Genomic DNA, 21051 nt, shown 5'->3' on the forward strand with positions numbered 1-21051 from the left:
AATAAAAATGAGTATTTAATGAATTTTGATTATTTTTTTTGAAGTTTTGAAGACCATTTACTACAAACAATGACCTATATAAGACCATTTCATAAATATTTTTTAAAATCTCAAAAATAAAAAAATAAATCTCTATAAAATTGAGATACTGTTATCTAAAAAAGTGCATCAAATTATTCCAGTGTATCAAATATAACGTGAATTTAAAATAAAGTTTGTTTTTTCTTTTTTTTTCGTAAAATCCTTAAATCAATCAAAATTTTAGCACAAATATTTGGAGAAATTTAGTTACACAAAATACATGATATATGAAAAAGGTAAAAGAGGGGTTGTATTAGTTATAAAACTTTGATGTATTTGCTTATGAAAAATAGGACTTTATTGTCCTATACAAATTTTTATGAGACTTATAAAAAATAAAAAACAACCTATTTTAATAAATCTTTCAATTCAACTATTAAATAATTAAAACTCAGGACTCTTTTCATGAGATCAAGAGTCTTGTAGGCCCAACTTTTCCCCATGGGTATAATGGTGTTGGCAGAGATTTGAGAGGTAAGTCCTTGAAGTATCATTTTCGAATCACACTCTTAAATTGAATGGTGCGTGTTTTGTCTAGTCGATACATGTGTTCTAAGAAGAAGAAAAAAATGTAGTCCCAACTTTTTTCCTTTGTTCCTTCCGTAACAAAAGGAATGTCTTCAATTTTAAATATTGGATTGAAAGATATATTAAATAATTTATTTAGCTTTTCACATATTTTAAACAATAATATTAATTAAATGGTTAAATATAGAGTTAATAACTCGATTTTCTGACCAATCATTTTCTAACGATCTTACAGTTTTGTTGTCCTCATTTTGAAGAGAATTTTTTTTTTTTTTTTTTTACGCCTTGCACCGTGCAATGAGTACATTCGGATCGTTCCTGTAGCACTCGTGCAATAATAAACTATTGAACGTGCACAATAATTATCGATCCAACAGCTTTGTTTTCCTTATTTTAAAGAGATTTTTATTTTATTTTTTATATTTGTTATACCGTATAACAAGAATTCAGACCATTTGTATAATACACGTGCGATAATAAACCATAGAATGTGGCGGCAGATTTGATTTCAATTCACGAAGAAGTTGGAACACACTTTGACCAAGCTAAATAATGCAGTTGGGAAGTGGAAAAGTCTGAGTTGACCCACCTGAAATGACCACGTGGTTGTGCTTCAAACCCACAGCTTCCTTTAAAAAATACTCGTAAAAAATAAAAATAAAAAGAGAAAATTACGCAATTACACTTCCTATTTGACACACAATGATTTGTTAGAAAAGTCCATCTATCAACCTGATGATACAGACATTTTAGCTCTGTTTACTACTACTTTTCCACAAACACATTAATTATTATCCTTTTAAATAGTATTTTTATTTATATTTTTATTTTCATAAATAATTATCAGGAGTATTATTTTTCTTATTATTAAATATCTCATACTTTAATTTAAAATCTCAAGCTAGCACTGCAATATTATTTAGCTTTTGAACATCCACTCCAAATTCAAAGTCTACACATTTTCTTCTATTTTTAATACATTTTTTTTTTTTTTTTTTTTTTAACTTTTTATATCTGGAGGAGATCAACATAAGTCAAACAAAAAAGAAAAAAATGAAAAGGCAAAAAGAAGCATAAAAATAATAATAAAAAAAAGACCTAAGCATTAAACTTCATATATGGATTAAACTTTTGAATTAATTCAATTGGGGCCATATTTATTTTATAAAAAACTCTTGCAGAAATTTAAAAAGATAATAATAATAAAATTTTTAGGTTGAGGAAAGCACGTATTAATATGTTAGTAAGGCTGAAATTTAGATACATTAGTCAAAAGTTTGATTAAAAGTTGAAAAGAGTAGAAAAAATTCACTTTTTCTAATAATTCAACCATTTGAATAGAATTCAGATTTAAAAATTCAAACCTTTGCCATGTCCCATGTGAGCATGTCACTTTGCAGCCTAGCTGTCCATGTGAACGCTGACCAAGAAAGTCAGAAATATTGACGAGGAATGTTGTTAATAAGGTATAATTAAATTATGGGTTTGAAAAGAGTTAGATATATGTAATTTTATTTTTGTATATGAAAAATTATTTTTTTGTTTCGAACTCTTGACCTCCATGTCTTAGTGGAAGAGCAGCAACATTTTTATTGCGTCAAGACTCACCCTGAAATCCCACAAACTTGTATGGTGAAATTTAATTGGTCCAGATGACACCACATTTGCATGATGAGATGATATCATTGTTCTTATGATTCTTATCCTTAGATGTCTTCCTCCACTAGGAGGTTTTTCTTCCGGAAAACTCTATTTATTATAGTATATGTATATCGTAAATTATTCTCGTGTGTATATATATATACATGTGTTTGTGGGTTCATGGCTTCATGCAAATTTTATTGATGCTTGATGAATGTATTGAACTGGATTTGCCAATGAGCCCGTATAAGAGTCCATAAAAAGGGCCCATATTATTTTGGAAGCTAGATTAGTTTCTCCTTTATAACGGGAATCCAAGATTCAACGACAAACTCCTTGATCCAATGTAAGAATTTGTATGAGCACAATTATAACTTAAAGCCCATATTTGAATTGAATTTGGGCTTGTTAGCCCATTTTACATCTTAAGCCATTTACTACTCGTATTTAGTGTAAATTATAATTATTCGCGTCAAACATTAATCACAAATAAACATGTTATAATATTTGTGTGAGAACATTAAACACAAATCATAATTGTAGGAAATTGAACTTCATTATTTTCACAAGTTTATAAAGCATAAATAAATAGTTAGACTCGATGCATAATAGCAAACCTCGTAGAGATCAAGTTAAACGTCGAGATCCTTTCTGCGAAACAAACAATGTGCTAAACTGCAACTCCAAACAATAGACAAAACGTGGAAACCGATTTCTCTCTCTTACCTTTTTGCACACATAAAACATTAGTGTATATAATTGATGGGAATATACACTTTATAAAGGATTAGGAAAAACACTTCTCTAATAATTAATTATCAAAAAGTTATTGATAAGTTAACCAAATAATATAATATATATCTATTTACTTAACCACAAACTAATAAAATATGTCATATGTTTAAATCATGTGGGCCATAATTAATAAATAATCCTACATCTAGAAGCACAAATATGGATACACAACTAAATGACAAATTTCAAATAAACAGGATATAGACTCACTCAATTCATCAGTTTGTTCATTTTGAGAAACCTAAGCGCAAGAGCATCATGATCATGCTAAGAACAAGAGGATCATGACATGCCAATAACACTATATCTGTCTTTGTAGACATCATTCTTTAAATACTTCATTAGTAAGACCTTAAATTATATTCTTGTTTGGATCTTTTGGTTGTAAGAATATAATAAATGTCCACCCAAAATGTCCACAATATTGATATTATAAGTTCAACATAATCTCATTCTCTTGTAAGCTTCTGCCTTTTGAAAGGGAATAGATTGCATTAATTATGTGGCTTCTAGTATTTTCTTTGTAGCCAATCAATCACCTTGTTTCTATGATATTTTCCTTGCAGCCAACCACCACTTCAGCATCATTTCTAGGTTCGCATTTATTGTTGTAATAAATACATCATGTCATTTTCTTGTTGTTAGATCTTATAGATATATGTTAATAAATCTGAAATTTTTAATAATTGAATTTTATTAGGGTTGAGATTAAAAGAGCTAATTATAAATTAAGAATTCTTTGAGATTAAAGGTTAATGTAATTTTATATGGATTGTAAATATGTACAAGGCCCAACAGGGCAAACATAAGCAGGCCTAAGCCTTTAAGCATGGGCCAAGGCCCCCAAGGGTGTAATCTACTATGCATAACAACCAGGGGACCAGAGTGAAGCACCTAAGCCTGCCAAGACTTTAAAAAATACGGATAAATTTTATTTATTTTGTCAATATTTCACATACACTCTCTTTACATTTTATTATTTTAGTTACCTCCTATGAGTTTTTAGTTTATGTAACAAATTCTTCCTGCCGTTAGGCGCCTCACGGATTCTTCTGATGTTAGCAAGAGAAGTTTGATAGAGGTCAATTTTGTTCTTCTAATACTTTAAATAACATCTTTAATTAATATACAATTCATAACTAAAACCGTAAAAAAACACACTATCTTTATTAAATTGGATGGTCATCACTGATAGGAATTTATGTGTTATATTGACAAACCTCACAAGAGGTAATTGAAATTTATTTTAAAAATTTATTAAGTGCACTTATTTTTAAATTCGTCAAATGAGTTTAATTTTAAACATAGATTGAAGTTATCAAAAAGGGTGTTATTCTTTTAAGTGATGTATGTATATAGCACGCATTATTGAATTGAGTTATTAAATAATGCTTTAAGAATTCTCGAAAACGGATTTCTCAATTTTGATGTGTTGTTAAATTATAGCATGATATCCTCTAAGACCATCTTTAATGCAAAATATTATTTTTGCATGTCAAATCTATATTTTGAGAGGAATTACAGTGTCAAAATGTTATATTTTAGCAATGCTGCTGTAATGGAGCATTTCATCCAAAATGCTATTTTTTAACACAAGTATCATTATTTTTCAACTACCATTCCCAACTATCAATTTTCAATAACCATTTTTTTATTTTTTATTTTTTTATTTTTGTAAGTATTTGTATTTTATTTAGCTTATTTGCCTTATTAAAAATAAATAAAAAATAATAATCATCAAATTCAACTGAGTTTTGAAATTTAGGTAACTTTTGATTAGCATATATATATATAAACACACATATATATACATACACATATATATACCAACACTGACATATATATATACACAAGCACAACACCAAACTTCAAAATCTACAAGAATCAGAAGTTCAAAACCCATATATTTCAGTTTGACAGAAGCAATAACAATAATATAGTTTGTGTTATATTTGGCACAAGATTTGGCAAAACTATATTTTGACCGCCCATTAAAGAGCTCATGTTAAACTCACCTGCTATATTTTGAAATTGATAGCCCATTTAGTATTGCATTGGAATTGCTCTAGCTCGCAATAGTCCGTTGGTAGTTTATGAAAAAATGATAAACAAATTATCAATGGCCTATTTTATGTTCGCATGGTATATTATCATAAGATGGTGGTAATATATGCTCTTTTAATACAAGTAGATAATGATCATAAATTCATAATTAGATGTTTTTTTTTTTTTTTTTTTGTTAACTCGAGGTGTCCTGGAAAGGCATGAACCCTTAAGATCCCTCAACAATACGACTAATCTTCGAGGACTCGGAAGGGCACCTCCCCATCCGAGTCGGGTAAGTCACTGCAGAGGCAGTGGAGGTTAGCCACAAAGGACACCTAGTGGGACGACTTATAACTATATAAGTATATATATGGGTTAAGTGCAAAAAAAAAATCCCCTCATATATAGGGTTTGTGCATAAATAATTTCTACTTTTTGAAATGTGCATTTAGTGTATAAAATAATTAAAAAAAGATACAAATAAACCCCTCTAACTACTTTTTGATCAAAATTGACATAAAATAAATTCAAAAACCCTATTTTGTTTTTGGGTTAGGTGCAAAAAAACCCCTCTACTATATAAAAACCCCCTATACTATTTATTTGGTGCAATTACCCCCGTGTCTGCATAAAAAGACATTAATACACTCTCTAATATAAATGAAATAATATTTAGAAAAATTAGACAATGTAAAAAATTCATGCTAAACAAAAATAGAATATAACCACTATTAATTTTCATTTAACCAGACCGAGCCTAAAAATTTCAAAAATTTCTATTAATTTAAGACCAATAACTTTAATTTTTGAATTTTTTTTTTCACATAAATTTTATACTAATAGTTACAAAATTCAATATTATCCAATTAAGATCATTAACCCTAAAATAAATATATTTAAGATATTCAATAAGTAATGACAAAACTATAAATAATTAATTACTAATGAATTCTGAACTAAATTAAAGATATATTCAAAAATAGAACTTTATTCTTCTTGATTCTTGATTATTACATTAAAATGGATTTTTTTTTTAATTTTTTATTTACTCATTGTAAAGTTAATAAATTTTCAACAAATAATGCATTTGGTTTATATAGTAATTATGATAAGTTTTAAGGATAATTACTATTCTTTATATTTGGAAATTACAATCATTGTAATTTCAAAATTGCATGCATTTGCTCACTTTACATTTTTAAGGGACCCAAAAGGGTGTTGTGGGTCCTACTTTCTTCAACTCGAGGGCAATGAAATTACTTTTTCGTACAACACTTATCGACCTGGTCTAATATGAATTCTTTTAAGAGAAAATTATGATATTGTGTGTGTATACACACATACGTATAATATATGATTTTTTAAATGAGGATAAAATGTCATTTTTTTATTTATTTATTTTTATTTAAAAGAGTTAAGTGTAAAAATCCCGCTGATATATAAGGTATGTGCAGAACTAGTCCTTACTTTTTGAAAATGTGCATATTAGTACATAAAATTTAAAAAAGGTGCAAATAAGCTCATCTGACTACTTGTTAGTCAAAATTGACATTAAATAAATTTAAAAACCCTAATTTACCCTTTTCTATTCCTATTCTACTCTTTTCTAAGGCACTGCTTCTCTCTTACATGCTTCTCTCTTACACCCCTCACCACTTTGCATCACAGCCACCGCCAAATCTTACGCCCCTCACCACTGTGCATCACAGCCACCACCAAAAACAGAGTGTAGCTGGCAACGCCCATCTCTTAAGATTTCTTCAACAATGAAACAGACTTTGTTGAAATGGGCAAGGATTAATTATTCTGTTGAGATAATTTATTATAGTTAAAAATAGAGGAAAGTGAAGCAAATGGACATTCTTTTATGTATGTGTACACAATATACAGAGTAAAGCAAGCAAGAATTTACATAGGTGAAGTTTCAGAAATCAAACAAATTATTGTAAAAAATAAAAAATAAAGAAATTGATAACCTTGTTTACTGAATCAAAACTTGTAGCAACACATCTACACCAACTGTTGCTCAAAATTTTAACACATCTTCTTGGTTAGGTCGCCGGTAGGAACCTAGAAAATTTTAGAGATCAACGCCGGCAAGATTACAAAGCTTCGGTGACCATGGCTTTGCAATCAGTTCAGGCGATCATTGTGAACAGCTCCTTTCCGGCGTGTTTCAGTTCTATCTCCGGTGAACACCATTGAAAACCCAAAACGAGTGAAGAATTTCAGTGTACAGTCCGGCAAGCTAGCTTCCCTTTGTATCAGTCCGGTGATGAGTACAGAGCTCAGTTCCGGCTAGCCTTGGGTGACCCAATTCAGGTGAGCTCCAAACGTACCGACGGCCACCCTTGGATCGGCGGCGATGAGGGCCTCTGCGACGGACTGATACAAAAATAATAATTAATGGTATCATTATCTCTGTCACTTTTGCAAGCAAGTTTGTTTGTTTGTTTTTTTTTTTTTTTTTCCATCATTTAATGCTGATATGGCGATTTCTCTCTTCAGGGCAGTTTCAATTTAAAAAGGCAATCTCCATTTTCATTCTCTCTCTTCCTCAGTTTGTAATTGCGACGTACATGTGATCTCACTGCACATGCTGTTTCATTCTCTCTTCCTCAGTATGTGCTCTGGACATGGTGAATCAGAGAGAATTTCTAAAATAGTAACATTGTCTGATTTTTTTACTATTATTTTGTTTTATTAACAAGAGGATATTAATATCTTTTTATGTAACGGAAGTTAATTGCACCAAATTAAAAGTATATGGGGTTTTATATCATACAGTAACTTTTTTGCACTATATAGATAGTAGAGGTTTATTTTATTTTATTTTATTTTTTTTACACTTAACTCTTTTTAAAATTTATTTTATGTCAATTTTGACTAAAAAGGATCGGAGTGATTTATTTGTATATTTTTTGAATTTTATAGACTGAAATGTACATTTTTAAAAAATAAGGAGCATTTCTGCATAAACACCATATATCATGGAATTTTTGCACTTAACCAAAAAATTTATATTAGAGAGATATTAATGTCTTTTTATGCTAATAGGATAATTGCACCAAATTGATACGGAACTGTTTTGCTCTCCCTCTCTCTCTCTCTCTGTGTATATATATATATATCCAATTAGGACAAAAACAGGCAACCAACAACAAAATTAGAGAACATAATACTTCTTTTGGTGCAATTGCATAGGGACACTTCGGATACAAGAAGGGGTCATCTCATATTGTGATGTACCTCGTCAGCTCTGTATGGGACACCCGACAAACAATTACTTAGGACTAGTCTCACTTGGTCGGCACGAACTTTACAGCATTTGCAATGTTGGACTTGTGGTCGGGGATATCACACGTGTTCATTTTTTAATGAATGATTCGGATTTTATTATTTGATAATGACAAATCAGTGTCTTAAAAGTTTGTTTTGACTTATAATCTAATATATTCATTGTCCATCTTAGCCTCTTGTTGGCGTTTGAGTTTGGAATTGACCACTCTAAACTACGAAATGATCCAGATCCAACTCGAATACAGTTATTCCAAAGTTATCAGCAAGCTAAAGAAGAACGAAGATTCAAAAACAGACTTAATTTTTAATATTAATCGTATTATTATTATTATTATTGAAGGCAATTTTTGGTGAAACAATAACGGTGCCTTATTATGACACACTGGTTACAGTTTTAGTAAAAAAAAAAAAAAAAAAAAAAAAAAAACTTTTTGTTATATATTTAATCATTTAATACCCCACTATTATTATTAAAATTCTAAATACTCGATAAAATGCAAGTTCATTATTACAAATTGCTAATCCATCTACAAGTAGACGTGTGTAATATCTATTATATAAATTCAAAAGAAAAAAATAAGAAAATTGTATTATATAAATTCAAGAGAGAAAAAAGAAGAAAATTGTATTAATGTCAGTCAGGTCTAATAAAAAATAAAGTATTATAAAAACAGGAAGGAAAATTAAAATTTTTGAAAAATTAAAACAATTGCTAAAGAGAAATTAATTTTTCTTTTTCCTCATATTATTTTTTCATCTATTTTATTCACACTGTACCATAATACCATTCTCTTTTTTGGATTCTATTTTTTCAAAATATATACACATAGATTAATATTACATTAAATATTATATTTCAATTGTTTATACTAACTCCGTCTCACGTTAGAGGTCCATTTTAAAAAATGGGAAGTTTTAAGGAGACATGCATTGTCTACTTTTAAAATTATCAATTTGTCCCTTCTAATTTAAATATATATAATTACAAAGTTTGAAATTTTTTAAAAAGTTAAGGATAATGATAAAAATATAAAATTGATTTATTTAATTTTTTAAAGAGTACAACTAATTTAGGAAATGTAAAAGACAAAAATAGATTACTAATATGGGACGAGGGTGTAATTTTTTAAAATTACACAGTACTTCAAAGCCAAAATTGCCGACAACACAGTACTTAGAAGGAAAAAAACATTCTTGGCGGCGGAGCTTCACAAGCTGGTGTTTCGTCTTCAATCCAATGCAGTCTATGTTCATCTCTATCTCTCTAACTCTGTGGAATGTCCTTTGTGTTTGTTCTCATTAACATAGAATTTTGTGCCAGTATGTCTCTCGTGGCAGGTTATATATTCAAACACTCTGCATGTCATATAATTCTCTCAAACTCTTGGGGAGCATACGTGACTTCAACTGGTTTCTTGTTGATCAAATCCATTCTTTGGATCTCTTTACACAAACGTGGTCGGTTTAAAACTTTTGATTCTGATTTTGTTCTTCCTGTGTTTTTTTAATTTGTTGCATTTTAAATGAATGTTATTTTATTCTGAAACAGTTAAATGAAATATTAGCTGATGGGTTTGGATAATTAGCTTCATTTCTACTTTAATTTTGGTGATTATGATGATACAGTAATGCTGCACCAGTTAGTGTGTGCTCAAATAGTATACATGAATTTGTATGTGTATATATGCCAGACCACTAGAATCAATTGATCTTAGGTGAGGTACTAGATGAACTTTATCTTTCGTGAATATTAATTTTGTTGATTTATATGGTATTTCTAAGAAAAATGTAGATCAGAGAAATGAATAAAAGCTTTAAATTTTGGCTAAAGGGGTTTGTTTAGCTATTCATATACAATTCTGTGGCTTTTAAATGTGAGAGGAATATGAAATGCAGATACGAAATATTTGTGTTTTCATTACCTTTTTTCAGTTAAGTTTCCAAATATGTGGGTTTCTTTTCCCAGTGTTGGCTAGGTTTTGAAGGAGCCGAACCACAATGGACATGGACAAGACAGCAATTGCACTCGAAGCTATCAGCAAAGAAGCTATTGATTTGGTACATATGTTAACATTACTGTGTTTTTATGGTGCACCTAATTATGATTTAAATTGTTCCATAATTTTGATCATTGAGATCATGTATCTGCAAATTAACCGGCATCATTGTCAGTCTAAAATGTGCCACAATTACTTGTTTGGTGATATAATCTTACGAATGCATACTCAGTAAGGCACCCTCGCTTCTTGTCAAATAGCTCATCTCTTTAAGGACAAAACCAGTATTTTGGAATAACCATGTTTTTTTATTTTTTATGTATGTGATGTCGCCAACATGGCTTTTCGGTGTCCTTGCTATGTGGAGATGCACAAATTAGCAGCCTCCCATTTATTGCTGGATCTGAATGAAAACATTATCCTTGTTGAAGCGAGACCGGATAGAGACTTGTATAAGATTTGAAAAGTCCATTTAAGCTTATAATACTTCATTCCAGTTACAAGCATTATGATTAATATGTTTATTAGTTTCTACAGCAGCAACACAGAATGAAAGAAAGGAAAATTTCATTTCTGATAATTTCTTAGCGGCATCCTGTATAATATTAATAGTATATACGAACTGGCAGATTAGATTGTAATTCTTGTTGCAGAATCAATTATATTAAGTGATGACTATTCTATCACCAATATCAGCTTCCATGTCTGAGCTTGAGAGTTCATTGCTATAGCTCAACCTCTAGTACTAATTTGCTAACCTATCATTTTTCCATGGCAGGAGAACATTCCCATCGAAGAAGTTTTTGAAAAGTTGAAATGCACTAAAGAGGGTCTCAAGTCCCATGAGATTCAAAAGCGTTTGGACATTTTTGGACAAAACAAACTTGAAGAGAAAAAGGTATCTTGTAATTTGATTCAGCTCGTGTTTCTCTTGTATACTTGTATTACTTATTTTTATATTAACCTTAAGAAGACAATTTTCCTATTTTTCAGTTTCCACCATGTCTCTAAACTTGTTAATCTGTCATTTTTTTCGCAGGAGAATAAAGTACTCAAGTTTTTGGGCTTTATGTGGAATCCTTTGTCATGGGTTATGGAAGCAGCTGCCATCATGGCTATTTCTCTAGCACACGGAGGAGTAAGTCCACATAAATCTCTCATATTATTTTGCAAATCTCTATTTACGAAATTTAACTACAATTCAAAATTTATGATTGCTGTTATAAAACTTATGTGCACAGGGAAAGCAAACGGATTACCATGATTTTGTTGGCATTCTGCTGCTACTTATAATCAATTCGACCATAAGTTTTATTGAGGAAAATAATGCCGGAAATGCAGCTGCAGCCCTTATGGCACGGTTGGCTCCAAAAGCTAAGGTTTACTTCGCAAAATTTTGGGATTTATTTCCACTTCTTATTCTTTTCAATTTTATTTTGTTGCACTAATAGCATTGCTTTCCTTGCCCTCGTCCTATTTGAAATTTTTTATGTTGCTTTGGTTTGAAATCTATTTGTTCTTGTCAGGTTTTACGTGATGGAAAGTGGAGTGAGGAGGATGCATCTGTATTGGTTCCAGGAGACATTGTTAGTATCAAACTAGGCGATATAATTCCCGCTGATGCACGGCTTCTTGAAGGAGATCCTCTGAAAATTGATCAAGTATGTAGTCATATTAGTTCATAATACCGATGATCAGTAGCTTATAGTTGCTTATGTATTGGTTGGTGTTATTCTGTTTGGAGTTTGTACTGATGAGATGGTTAAGAACTATAATTTAATATGTTAAATGGATATAATTAAAAATGACAAATATTGAAATGTTTTATATCGTTCTCGTTTTTTTACATTATTAGAGCATAATGAGTTCAAATTTATAAACTTGCAATCTAGAACATTTCCCCTTAAATGAACGGACAATATTTTCACTGATTGATCAGTTAGCTATTGCTATTCTTTTCCCGATAGGAGGTCACATGTATCAGACAAACTTGGGCACCCTGCTTAAAGTAAATCCTTTGAACATTAATCCAATGTCCAGTGATGTTAAGCTGTGATATTGCTAATGGATACATCTTTCAATCTGATAATCAACCATTTTTATGATACTGAAATTATTGTTGTTATATTATGAAAACAATCTAGAGTCAAATAATTGTAAGCAAGATGCATGTTTAAATTTAAGTAATGTATAAGGGAAAATAATTCATGCCAATGTTCCTATAGAGGGTATATATGTATAGACTACCATTCATGTACTTTTAACATCTATAGAACACCAGGATGAAGTAAATTTATACAAGAAGTTTAACTTCACTACTGGTCAATACGTTAATGATCTAAGAAGCTTGAAGCAAGCTATCATCCATGTATACCCTATATGTTTGTTGGATAGTACTTCTTTTAAATAAACTGACCTAAATGTTTATGAAAGCAACTTAATAGATTCTGCGAAATTGGCCTTTATGCATAATTACAAAAACTTACACAAACTGTATATTATGATAAAGTAGACTGTAGGTTTATTAGATCAACAAAAAGAAGCAAAGATTAAAAAAAGATTCCAATGTAATGAAATTTGAGATTTTAACAACATGCTCAATAATTTACTCTAAATAGTTAATATTTTTTATTGGCAAGGCTTGAACCTAACATGCTTACCTCCCCTCTCCCAACCAAAAAATAAAGTTCCGCACCTTAGACCTCCCCAGCCTCAACCACCCTTAACACCTGAGCCAAGGCCTAGGGGCAAATAGGATTTCGTAGATGAGAGATTAAATTGAAGCTAACAATGGGTTTTCACTTGATTTTTCAAGATCATTTTAGAAAATCATGCTTTATGTGTTTGCCTTGAGCTTCCGTATTGTAGCCAAAGAGTTATGTTTCAATGTGTTCCCATGGTAATGTTGTGGCATTGCTGAATTCAATAAACTTTGGATTCTTTGGTACACAAAACCAACTGCTTAACTAAAAATTTACTATATGTTTCGTAAATGATGAATGTGCCATATACCGTCCCTAGTTTTTCCCATGTAACAGACATAAACAGTTAAATGTTTGCATAACAATGATTTATTGAAGTTAATTGTCATACTTAAATCTCCAGGGTTTTGATCATGTAGTCTTCATTTTCAGTCTGCCCTTACAGGAGAGTCGCTTCCGGTAACCAAAGGTCCAGGTAGTGGGGTATACTCAGGTTCAACATGTAAACAAGGTGAAATTGAAGCAGTTGTCATTGCAACTGGAGTTCATACTTTCTTTGGAAAGGCAGCTCATCTTGTGGATAATACTACCCATGTTGGGCATTTCCAGAAGGTTTGTTTTAGAAACTCCTTATATCTTGATTATACGCTATAATCTGACGATCCATATACTGGTGGAATTTTAACCTTTTCCTGGTGTTGCTAGCGTGAATTAAATGACCTAACATTAGCATTCAGTGACAAGAAAGATTTATATGTGATGCTTATAGACCAGTAGAAACTATAACACGTGAGGGTCCTGCATGTAACATGTGAGAGAGAATCTATAATTGCTTATTTTCATAATTTTCATTTTTCTTGATGGTTTCAGGTATTGACTGCAATTGGCAACTTCTGCATTTGCTCAATTGCCATCGGGATGTTAATCGAAATAATAGTAATATTTGGGCGTCAAAAGAGGCCTTATCGTGAAGGTATAGATAACCTTCTCGTTCTACTCATTGGTGGCATCCCCATTGCAATGCCAACAGTTCTTTCTGTTACCATGGCCATTGGTTCCCATCGCTTCTCTCAGCAGGTTTGTGAAGCTTTCATTGATATACTGTTGCATATAGTGCCATTGCCTCAAACTCTCTTCATTAATGTATAGATAATATTAATTTGTAGACGACTTTTTTCTTTATATTTTTATTAGATTGGCCTTAACTACTTGCTTGTTATAGATAAGACCAGATATTTCTGGTTGTTGCTCTTGCATTTTGTAGCTAGCTATTTTGTTTGAGAGCTCTCTTAGCTCTTCCTTTTTTTATTGTATCTAGTAAAAATCTTACTTTTCAAAAGAAAAATGCGAACGATTTGAGATAATATACATCAACTTTTTGTGCAGGGTGCCATAACAAAGAGAATGACAGCAATTGAGGAAATGGCTGGGATGGATGTGTTATGCAGTGACAAAACAGGCACTTTAACTCTTAACAAACTTACGGTTGATAAAAATATGATTGAGGTCGTATCTTTGTTCTCTCTTTATTGCTTAGTTTGCCTGACTAACATCGAAACAAACTCTATAACATAGCTTCGCCTATAGAAACTAGGCTAAAGGCATGCTCTTCTTACAATATTAATGTTGCGTGCTACAAGTACAATCCTATAAGGAAGATTTTTCTACACTAAAATATTCAAGAGAATTTGTAAAAATTTGATTGTATTCCTGCTAAATATCTTCCTGATTGTTAGTTTTGTAACTAGGCACAACACTCTAAAATAATTTTTTTTCTTATCTGGAGTACATAAAGACTGCACATGCGAGAGATGCATGGTGTTGTATGTAGAAGAAGAATGAAATCATTCAGACTTCCGCTGCTTTACTTTTTCTTAGAATTAATGTTGATGGATATATGCGTAACAATTCACCACGTGAGAGCTTGTATATTAAGAATCGTTTATGTCTTCCATGTCACTACAGGTTTTTGCCAAAGATGTTGACAAAGACATGGTCGTGCTGATGGCTGCAAGAGCCTCAAGGTTGGAGAATCAAGATGCAATTGATACTGCAATTGTTTCAATGCTGGCTGATCCTAAGGAGGTATTATTTCATACGGAGTACTGATTAGAAAATTTCGGTAACTATTGTCTGAACTTGAAAATGAGTATACATCTGATTTTAGTAGTCCAGTTGGAAGCTGTTTGTTTTGCATAACCTCTGGCTTAATTATATTTGCATCCATTGAGGATTGACTATTTAAGTTTATATTTTAACTAGTTTAGCAGCTTGCTAATATTGAATTGCTTTCCTTATGGCTGTAAAATGTGCTCAAAACAGGGATAATATATTCTGTTAATCTCTTGTTAGGCACGAACTGGAATTACAGAAGTTCACTTCCTTCCGTTCAATCCAACTGACAAGCGGACCGCACTTACATACACAGACAAATTGGGTAATATGCACAGAGTGAGCAAAGGTGCACCTGAACAGGTACAGCGTGTATCACTTTGAGATGTTAAATTTTTATCAGTTCATGACTACTTCAATGTATAATGATAGTTCATGGATTTTACCGGTTGTGAAAACATGAGTAATTGTTTGAATAATCTCATCTCCAATTATTACAACTAGAGGACATGACCAATTAATTAAATTGCCCAATTTTCATCTTTTTCTACCTTAGGGTATAATGAAGATTTCAAGATGCCATTGTCAGAAATGGGTAATTCACTCACTTAGATATATAGTGAGGCAAAAAAGAGGCAGGTTAAAAAGATATCCAAACAAACTTGTAATAAACTAGGAATGTGTTCTTATCTTCCTTTGTCAAGAACTCTTCTTTGGTATGTGTCCTAGGGTAGACGTTCAGAATAATATCATGTCACTTTTGGCACGACTATTTCTCACAATTTTAACTATCCGTGTAATACAGCCACATGCTCAAGTATATTGAACTCTTTTTATGTGTGACTTTTAGATTCTCAATCTGGCAAAGAACAAATCAGAAATTGAGAAAAGGGTGCACTCAATAATAGATAGATTTGCAGAGCGTGGACTTCGATCCCTTGGAGTTGCTCGCCAGGTAATTAAGCTTTTATTCACTCAAGCGTATCGTTAAAGTATTATTCTCCATTGCCTTCATGGATGAAAATTATATATTTTGTACAGAAAGTACCTGATGGTAGCAAAGACAGTCCTGGTGGACCCTGGGAATTTATTGGTCTTCTCCCTCTCTTCGATCCACCTCGTCATGACAGTGCTGAAACAATTAGAAGAGCTCTAGATCTTGGAGTGAGTGTCAAGATGATCACAGGTGTGCATCACAACTGTTTAGCTCCATTATTTAACTAATGCAACTTTTTTTTTAAGGTATTTACAATTTTGAGACTTGGTTATGCTGTCAAGAGCCTTTTAGTTATCAAGAGATCAAAAGGGGTCAATTTATAAGATGAGGTTGTAATTAGATACTCTTGTGTCCCCCCGCAAATGGTGGGTGTGTGGCATGTGGAGTAGATTGGACACATAAATAGAACTACCCTTTGGCATTATTAAAAAAATTTACTGCTATCATATAAAAATGAAAGAAGTTCTTCAAATCGGTTGCTTGGTTGAGTTTGAACTTATCCAATTTGACTCAGCTAAGATTTTAGTTTGATGTAAAATTTTGTCCAACTGGTTCTTTTCAGATAAATCTGCCACTTGCTGCAATTGCTAAAATTACATGCTTCTCAATTTTTTCCCTATGGGTCAATTTTTAGGTGATCAACTGGCAATTGCTAAGGAGACAGGGAGACGCCTTGGAATGGGCACAAACATGTACCCTTCATCATCTTTGCTTGGCGACCATATGGATGCATCAGTTGCAGCTCTCCCAGTTGAAGAGCTCATTGAGAAAGCTGATGGTTTCGCTGGTGTTTTTCCTGGTAATTATATTAGCTATTCATGGAACCTTGTGAATCTCCTTTTATATCCCATTTCTAAATCCCCATACTTTCATGCAGAGCACAAATATGAGATTGTGAAGATATTACAAGGTAGAAAACACATATGTGGAATGACGGGTGATGGAGTGAATGATGCACCTGCATTAAAGATAGCGGACATAGGAATTGCCGTGGATGATGCAACGGATGCTGCTCGAAGTGCCTCTGATATAGTTCTGACTGAGCCTGGGCTGAGTGTAATCATTAGTGCTGTCTTAACAAGCCGTGCCATCTTTCAAAGAATGAAGAACTACACAGTAAATTTTTTTATATGTCATTCCTAAAGGAAGTGAAATGTTTGTTAAGATGTAGTTTCTTGAATATAAATGCTGACGTTCTTCTCCTTTCTCCCCAGATATATGCAGTGTCTATCACGATACGTATTGTGGTACGTGATCCTTGGCTACTATTTTCCAAAATTTGAACTACATGGGAAGTTTAACAAGTGTACCCACTGCAGTAGTAATTTCTAATTGGCATCTTGATTTGTAAACAGTTGGGGTTTTTGTTGCTGACTGCCTTTTGGGAGTTCAACTTCCCTCCTTTCATGGTCCTTGTCATTGCCATTCTTAATGATGGTAAGCATTACTACTCTTTAAGTTCCATTGTCTTTCATGGTTAACAGCAAGTGTTTGCAGTTTTATGACCATTGTATTTCTTGTTGAGCTCTTGATTTGCGTTTTGATCATCTTCTAGATATATCTCACGAAGAACTTGTTTCCAGGCACTATCATGACAATATCTAAAGACAGGGTTAAGCCATCTCCACTTCCTGACAGTTGGAAGCTCAGTGAAATTTTTGCAACTGGGATTGTCATAGGCAGTTACCTCGCCCTGACGACCGTTTTATTTTTCTTTGCTGCTTATGAAACCAGTTTCTTTGCGGTAAATCGTGTACCTTGTCTCACATCTTCTCCTCCACATTCTCAGATATATTTCTGGTGAAGTGAACAAATTTTACTGGTGTATATAAGTGAGAACTGCACAAAGATATCAATTTTGCAAATTTGTCTGGTCAATCATAAGTAATGAAACCAATTTATTTAGGCACCAGGGTGTGTACTTCAGCTGTGTGAAATATTGAAAAAGGGACCAAGATGAACACTTCTAATCCTTCTCATTTTTCTTCCTCAGAAACATTTCCATGTAACAGATTTCAACAAGAACCTTTACAATCTCAAAGATGCCGCCACATCCAAAGCTCTGAATGCACAGCTAGCATCTGCTGTATACCTTCAAGTTAGCACCATAAGCCAGGCATTAATATTTGTGACGCGCTCTAGGGGTTGGTCGTTCATGGAAAGACCCGGTCTTCTTCTCGTCTCTGCTTTCCTCATTGCTCAGCTGGTAAGAAAACTTACTTTAGGTTCCACATATAAAGATAATAGAGAATAATTACATATATTAAATTTTATGGGAATTATGTGCATGCTTCATGACACACTCTTCAGATTTTAAAGTCAAACAGAAGGGAAGAGAGAGAATGACACCTTATCCAAATTTTACAAATGCCTTCCTGTTCTTTTAGCATCTACAAAATATGCTCTTAAATATTATGAACTTCCTTCACCCCATGTTTTTGTAAATTATATTTGAAGGGCGTGTTCTAACTTTCATTTATTTATTTATTTATTTTCATTGAGTATAGTTTCTTTATGCGATTTACTTCAGTTTTGATGCTTAGTTCTGAAATTGATTATGCACTCTCTTTGTAGTTTGCAACTTTATTATCTGCAGTGGTTTCATCGGATTTTGCTGAGATTAGAAAGATTGGCTGGCGTTGGACTGGTGTTATTTGGCTGTACAACATATTAACCTACTTGCTTCTTGATCCTATCAAATTTGGTGTCCGATATGCACTCAGCGGGAGAGCCTGGAATCTGCTACTAAACCAAAAAGTGAGTGAAACTGAATCACAATCATATTTATTTAATTGTTTGTTGCTGAGATAATCCATATGCATTTCAAAATTTAATGATGATTTAGCTCCAATATTCATTAGTTCCATTGACATAATTTGCTTTTAGTGGGGTAAGATTATGATGTTTTACTGTAAACCTATTTTACCAGACGGCTTTCTCCACCGCAAAGGACTTTGGTAAGGAAGCTCGCGAGGCGGCATGGGCAACCGAACAGCGGACCCTTCATGGCCTCGAGTCTAAGGGAAAAAAGTTGTTTGCTGAACCACACACTTTCAGGGACATCAATATCATGGCCGAAGAAGCCAAAAGGCGTGCGGAGATTGCAAGGTCAGTCTCTTTCTTGAATTTCTTACTTAAGATTCATACTCTACAAGGTTACGTAATATCCACTTTCCTGAGTAGACTCCAGTAGTATCTCTCAAATGCGTTAGTTCAAACCATCTCTACTGTAGAGACTAACTCAGGATTATAGTGAGCATCCTCATGCTCAAAACCTGTATGAAATCATGATTCATGGATTATGGGAGAAACTACTAGAAACTACTTGAGGTCATTTGATTTGAACGCTAAAAAACCCCTTGAAAGTATATATGATATTCTCTCATTTTTTTTCCATATCGCTTGTGCTCTTGAAGAAGGGAAGACCACAATTATTTCAACTCAGAAAATAGAGGGTCTGTTTGTTTCAGTTTTTTGAGAATAGTTTTTTGTTTTTTTTTTTTAAAAGTGAAAAGCATAAAACCGTTCAAAAGTTTGTTTATTTGATAGTGTGACGGAAACTGTTCTATGAAAACCTTCTCAGAAAAGCAAAAAACCATTCAAAAGTTCATTATTTGATAGTGTTATGGAAATTGTTCTATAAAAACCGAATTAAAAAAGGTCTAATTTCTTAAAAGTGTCTTTTTAGTTATCTTTTTTTTAAAAAATAATAAATAATAAAAAATTGAACCAAACAGGGCAGAGTATGCCATTACATTTATCCCAAATTTCATAAGCTATAGAGCCTTCAAGTCTGAGAATAGTCAATTGGTGAGGATGATATATATATATATATATATATATATATATGTATGTATGTAAGTTTTTGTATCCATGTAGACAGGACTTCTTCGAAAATAGCATTTTAGTTGCAGAAGCTTGTACAATTTGGATGCCTTAATTTTAATACCACATGTATGCATGTTCCTACACAACCTAAAACTTGTAATTTTAAACTCTTGCCTTGCAGATTAAGGGAGATTCACACTTTAAAAGGTAGGGTTGAGTCCTTTGCGAAGCTAAGGGGCTTAGATATTGATGTCAACCCACATTATACACTCTGATCGGCATTTTGGCCACGACTGTCTTTTTTATTGTTGTTCATTTCGGTATCTGATTTTACTTTTTTATGTAATCTTCCCCTCCTGTTTTTTTTTGGTCCATCATTGTTTGGGGGTTTAATTGTGCACAAAGCTCAGACATTCTGATCATCATCAATAACAGAGCTGTTCTAATTTTCAAGTTAAACCATCTCTGCATGCAGTCCCTTCATTAATATTTCAGTATAATAGTTATGGCTTTTCTTTTTTCGTCAGTTTTTTTTTTTTTTTTTTTTTTTTTTTGGGTAAATAGAAAATATTTATTAATAACAAAAAAAATTATACGGAGTAATAAATAGCACGCATTTAGCATTTGTAAAATGTAATGGCTTCACGGATGCATTGATTGAGGGTACCTTTTTTATTCTGAGCAATTTGGATGGTTTCTCATTGTTGGACGTCCAAATAATTCACGTGGTGAAATTAACGAATGATATTGATCCATCTTTTGTCACTCAAGATGGGAATTGGTTAGAAGATAAGTGTAAACAATTATATATTTTATATATGATCTTGACTTCAACATTTGGTTTATGCAACTTATGTCATTATCTCCCCTGTATATGATTCCTCTCTCTCTTTTTATTTTTTATTTTGTGATAGCAACTATCCTTTGGTGCAATAATATTTTTTTGCGGGGCCAAATATGGACAAATACATCTAAATCCCTTTTACAAAATAGAGAATATAATTGTCCTTGCAAAATACATTAT

At 32.3% G+C, this 21051-nt stretch overlaps 1 protein-coding gene across 4 annotated transcripts; it reads left to right on the forward strand.

The window, feature by feature from the left end:
- Positions 1-10389: 10389 nt before the first annotated feature.
- Positions 10390-20810, forward strand: LOC132285979 (plasma membrane ATPase 1-like). 4 transcript variants are annotated; one of them, XM_059788223.1, is made up of 21 exons: positions 10390-10449; positions 11167-11286; positions 11428-11526; positions 11630-11767; positions 11915-12049; positions 13523-13702; positions 13961-14167; positions 14477-14596; positions 15056-15175; positions 15443-15565; positions 16053-16157; positions 16244-16388; positions 16834-16998; positions 17077-17315; positions 17414-17446; positions 17555-17636; positions 17783-17943; positions 18193-18405; positions 18774-18956; positions 19129-19307; positions 20209-20810. In XM_059788223.1, exons 1-21 carry the CDS (start codon positions 10390-10392, stop codon positions 20300-20302), a joined length of 2901 nt encoding a protein of 966 aa, XP_059644206.1. In that variant the 3' UTR covers positions 20303-20810. The 4 variants fall into 4 exon arrangements, with proteins under 4 accessions (XP_059644206.1, XP_059644207.1, XP_059644205.1 ...); XM_059788224.1 differs by having other exon boundaries at positions 18223-18405; XM_059788222.1 differs by having other exon boundaries at positions 10396-10449; positions 11428-11527; positions 11613-11767.
- Positions 20811-21051: the final 241 nt, after the last annotated feature.

This window comes from Cornus florida, unplaced genomic scaffold (genome assembly GCF_030987335.1).
Source record: "Cornus florida cultivar Cherokee Brave unplaced genomic scaffold, ASM3098733v1 CherokeeBrave_3.0.0_Hap2_Chr11, whole genome shotgun sequence".
Classification (NCBI taxonomy): domain Eukaryota; kingdom Viridiplantae; phylum Streptophyta; class Magnoliopsida; order Cornales; family Cornaceae; genus Cornus; species Cornus florida.

Excerpts from the sequence above, each read along its gene's own strand:
- LOC132285979 (XM_059788222.1), top strand. The coding sequence starts at position 10,396 with ATGGACAAGACAGCAATTGCACTCGAAGCTATCAGCAAAGAAGCTATT. Across the intron at positions 10,450-11,166 it reads GCAAAGAAGCTATTGATTTG|GAGAACATTCCCATCGAAGA; the intron begins GTACATATGTTA and ends TTTCCATGGCAG. Across the intron at positions 19,308-20,208 it reads AGGCGTGCGGAGATTGCAAG|ATTAAGGGAGATTCACACTT; the intron begins GTCAGTCTCTTT and ends CTTGCCTTGCAG.